This window comes from Myotis davidii, unplaced genomic scaffold, assembly GCF_000327345.1.
Source record: "Myotis davidii unplaced genomic scaffold, ASM32734v1 scaffold566, whole genome shotgun sequence".
In the NCBI taxonomy this organism is placed as follows: Eukaryota; Metazoa; Chordata; class Mammalia; order Chiroptera; family Vespertilionidae; genus Myotis; species Myotis davidii.
Window position 1 is genome coordinate 131317 of NW_006296617.1, and position 4314 is coordinate 135630.

Here is a 4314-nt window from a genome sequence, read left to right on the forward strand (position 1 = left end):
GGGAATTCCTGTGAACAACACGGAAAGCAAGGCCCGTGGCGGCCCCTCCCCGCGTGGGGAGGTGAGGGCTAGGCTGGAGGCTCCCGAGGCTGGGACTGGGTTCGAATCTCGGCGCTCTGGGTTATTTGCTGATGTGACCTTAGCCACGGGGAAAGGCTGAGTAAGGACCCGGAAGACCCGCAGGTACTAATCCTCCGAACCTGTGATCCCTGGGAGCGAGGCCTCACGTGGCAAAGGGGACTTCAAAGATGGGCTCAAGTTCAGGACCTTGAGCTGGGGGGACAAGGCGGGGGGGTCTGGCCTAGAATAGATGATCCAGGTGCGCCCGATGCCCTCACCAGGGTCCTCATGAAGAAAAGAGGAAGGCAGGGGGGCCGAGCCCGGGGGATGTGACTGTAGCAGCAGAGGTTGGCCCCCGACAACCAGTTTTCCAAGGTGCAGTCCTATGACGTTATTGGACACTCACGATTTTGAGTCAACAGTCCTAACAGTCGAGGGACACAGTCAGGGCTCTGACGAGTATCAGGTGGAAGGAAGCCAGGGGTGTGGGTGACAGTTGGGATCCTCGGCGTTCAATTAATTTCAGGGTCTTATGTCATGTGTCTCAGCTGAAGGGAAACTGGCTTCCACGATACATAAGCAAAAGGTTTTTTAAATACGAGTTTCAGTTCAATATAGAAAAAAAGGATGCAGAGGGGAAATATTTAGTAAATTCTCCCACAGCCTAATCATGCCTTTTGGTGTTTCTTTTGGAAATTATAATAGTCCTTGAACATGGTGAGAAGGTGCATTTAGTACACTGCTCACGTGAAAAATATGAATGCTTAGTATATAATAGGAGAGAGAGAGAGAGAGAGAGAGAGAGAAAGAGAGAGAGGGAGAGAGAGAAGAGAGGGAGAAAAGCTCTCAAGGCCGTCAGCTCAGGGCTGTTTGTGGCTGCACAGTCCTGTGGGACTCGGGCTCCCTTGAACCTACGGCTCTGCTGTTTTCTGTAGGCGCCTTCCACCTCATGGCCCAAGATGGCTGCGGGAGCTCCAGCCATCGCGTCTGAATTCGAATCACGACGAAAGAGGAAGCGACAAAGAAAGTCACTTCCTTCCCTTTCACAATACTTTCCTGAATTGGAAATTAATAAATGAGATTTCCGCACAGCAACAGGGACAGAGCTCAGAGACAAGACACGAAGGGAAAAGGGTAGGAAACACGAAGGGAAAAGGGTAGGAAACAGACCAGAAAGGAAGGTCTGTTTCAGAAATATGTGAAAGTTTGGCCTCAGCTTTTGGGCTCAGTGATTAGAGAGCCAGGCAGTCATCTCTGCCTCCCTGAACCAGTGGCGTTAGAGATGTTGTGGTTGCCTAGGTAACCATCTGCCTAATCCCTCAGTGGTGGGGACCAGGCAGGTCATTTCCATCTCCCACGCACATGTCCAGTTTATAATTGTATTCTTGCTGTACCTAGGAGCAAAAATCTCCTTAGTTCTTTATATGTTGAAATGTTTTTCAGGTGACATAGAGAATAATTTATATTTCAAGAGTAAAATGCTGAAATAATAAATGATTATTGTGAGAATGGCTGATTGACATAGACGCAAATATTAGATAATTAATATTGATATTAAGAAGGACATTATACACTTTTGAGCCAACAAAGCTAAAATTAGTATTTTTTAAAAATATATATATTTATTGATTTTTTACAGAGAGGAAGGGAGAGGGATAGAGAGTTAGAAACATCGATGAGAGAGAAGCATCGATCAGCTGCCTCCTGCACACCCCCTACTGGGGATGCGCCCACAACCAAGGTACATGCCCTTGACTGGAATCGAACCTAGGACCCTTCAGTCCCCAGGCCGACGCTCTAACCAGTGAGCCAAACCAGCCAGGGCTGAAATTAGTGGGGTTTTTTTGTTTTTGTTTTTGTTTTTTTTTCCTTTTTTTATTATTATTAAGGTATTACAAATGTGTCCTCAGCCCCCCCATAGTGTTTTTAAATAATAAAAGAACAAATAATAGAGATTAAATTTTATTGTGATTTATTATGATTCTAATCTCTTAGAATTGAGTGTGTGCTGACATTTATAACATCACATAGAATAACCATTAAGAGCTGTATTTCAAAGAAAGAACTGTATTTACTATTTAGTCATTTCACTGCATTTAAACCACGAGCTATTCAAGACAAATAATTAGAGCCCTGGCTGGTTTGGCTCAGTGGATAGAGCATCGGACCTTGGACCAAAGGGTCTCAGGTTCGGTTCTGGTCAAGGGCACGTACCTCAGTTGCAGACTCAATTCCTGGCCTGGGTTGTGGCAGGTGCGGGAGGCAACCAATCAATGTTTATCTCTCACATTGATGCTTCTCTCTGAGTGTCTCCCTCCCTTCCACTCTCTCTAAAAACTCAATGAAAAAATAACCCCGGGTGAGGACTAACAAAAAAGGAAGGGAGGAAGGGAGTAAGGGAGGGAAGGAAGCAAGGAAGGAAGGAAGGAAGGAAGGAAGAAAGGAAGGTGATTAGGAATTAAAAGCAGAATGTCAAATTTGCTACTTCAAAATTTGGGGGAAATACTCCAAGATCAACCATAACATCCATGATACGTCATCTTTGATCCGGATTACGAAGAATAAAAGAGAAATAGAGAATGTTGTTTTGTATTTTGGACCTCAACGCAGAGAATTCAGTCATGAGCCCCCGTTGGTGACCTGTTCTCATCACTGACTCCCTTTGGCTTCTGTTTTATGTGGGCACTTGATCTATGTGTCTCGTTTACAGCCAACACTCCATCTGTTACCAGCTTGCAAGGCACCGACGGTGCCGTTAGGTCTTAAGGGACCTGCTGCTTCTGCTCCTGTCACACACACATCTATCCTTACACACACATATACACACAATCATGTGCACACATGTACAAAACACATACACATTTACATAAACACATGAACATGTATGCACAAATACATGCAAGTATATACATGTGTACATGACTGTCCGCATATATACATAAGTGAACCTATATGCATATATACTCATAAATGCACAAATACATGCACGTATATACATGTGTACATGGCTGCCCACATATATACATAAATGAACACATATGCACATATATATGCACACATAGACATGCACATACGTACATATAGAGACTATGTGCTGATGTATATACAGCAGCGTTTTTTCTCTTTTGGAAGCAAAAATGAGAAGCTGTCCTGGTCGCTGGCCGTGGAGGCAGGTAGAGGAGAAGGGAGTAGGTGGCATTTGCTATTTTCAGTTCTGCCCTGTTTAAATGTCTAACACTGTGCGGACCTTCTTTGAAAAAGTCCTCCGGGGCTATTTTGGCCATGGGATTACGGGTCATTTCTTGTTTTTATACAGAGCCTGATTAAATAAAACCAACCACCGCCACCTAAAAATAAAACGTGTTAGAAGCCAAGACCACAGCGCTGGGCGCGGCCACAATGACCCCTCTTTCCTCGCCCCTTTCCCTGCAGGTCTGATGGCCCTTGTCATCTGTCACTGCCTAAGGCGACACTGACGGCCCCGTCTGAATAGCCGGCCCGGGCACGTCCTTGCATGTGCGAGTGGCCAACCCCGCAGCTGCCACTGCTCGCATTCCGCGGCTCCAAGAAATGACAGCGCATCTGTCAAGACTTAACTCGGCCTTGGTGACCGGAGCTGTGGCACAACAAACGTCTGTGTAACGGCCTTGAACACCAGGGTTGGCTATTCTAGATGGTTCCATGCTGCCGGAATCTGGGTATTTCCCTTGTGCTTTCTCATGTGGTGAGACATGAGGAGAGTGTCACATTTCCATGCAGATATTCTTTCACGTCCCCCACGGCCCCACTCTGAATCATTCTGGGCCTGTCAAACCAAATTAGAACAGGCAGCTGTTTAAAAACTGTAACCAAGTCTCACACACCAGGGCATTGTTGAAAATAAAGTGAGCCCTGGCCGGTGAGCTCAGTGGCTAGGAGGTTGGCCTGAGTACTGAAGGGTCTCGGGTTCAATTCCTGGTCAAGGGCACATACCTAGGTTGCAGGTTCGATCCCGTCCCTGGTCGGGGCACATGCAGGAGGAAATGTGGCTTTTTACATTTCTCTCTCTCTCTCTTTTCCTCCCCCCCTCCACTCTCTCTAAAAATCAATGGGTTAACAACAACAAAAAAGAGACCAACACATTTAAGAAACATTAAAATATTTAAGAAAAATACAAGTAAAAGGTTTTGGGAATAGAGAAAAAACAGGAATATATCAGTGGAATGATTTCAAATATATGCATTCACAGTTTGGCAGTTTTTAAACTTTTTCAAC

At 45.5% G+C, this 4314-nt stretch overlaps 1 protein-coding gene across 1 annotated transcript in view; it reads right to left on the reverse strand.

Moving 5' to 3' along the window:
- The window catches only part of LOC107184407, a 25686-nt gene extending 24644 nt beyond the window's left edge, over positions 1–1042 (reverse strand). Inside the window, exon 1 of the mRNA XM_015569310.1 lies at positions 976–1042. Within this exon, the coding sequence (XP_015424796.1) occupies positions 976–1042 (67 nt within the window). The remainder of the gene's footprint in view (positions 1–975) is intronic.
- Between the last annotated feature and the right edge of the window lie 3272 nt (positions 1043–4314).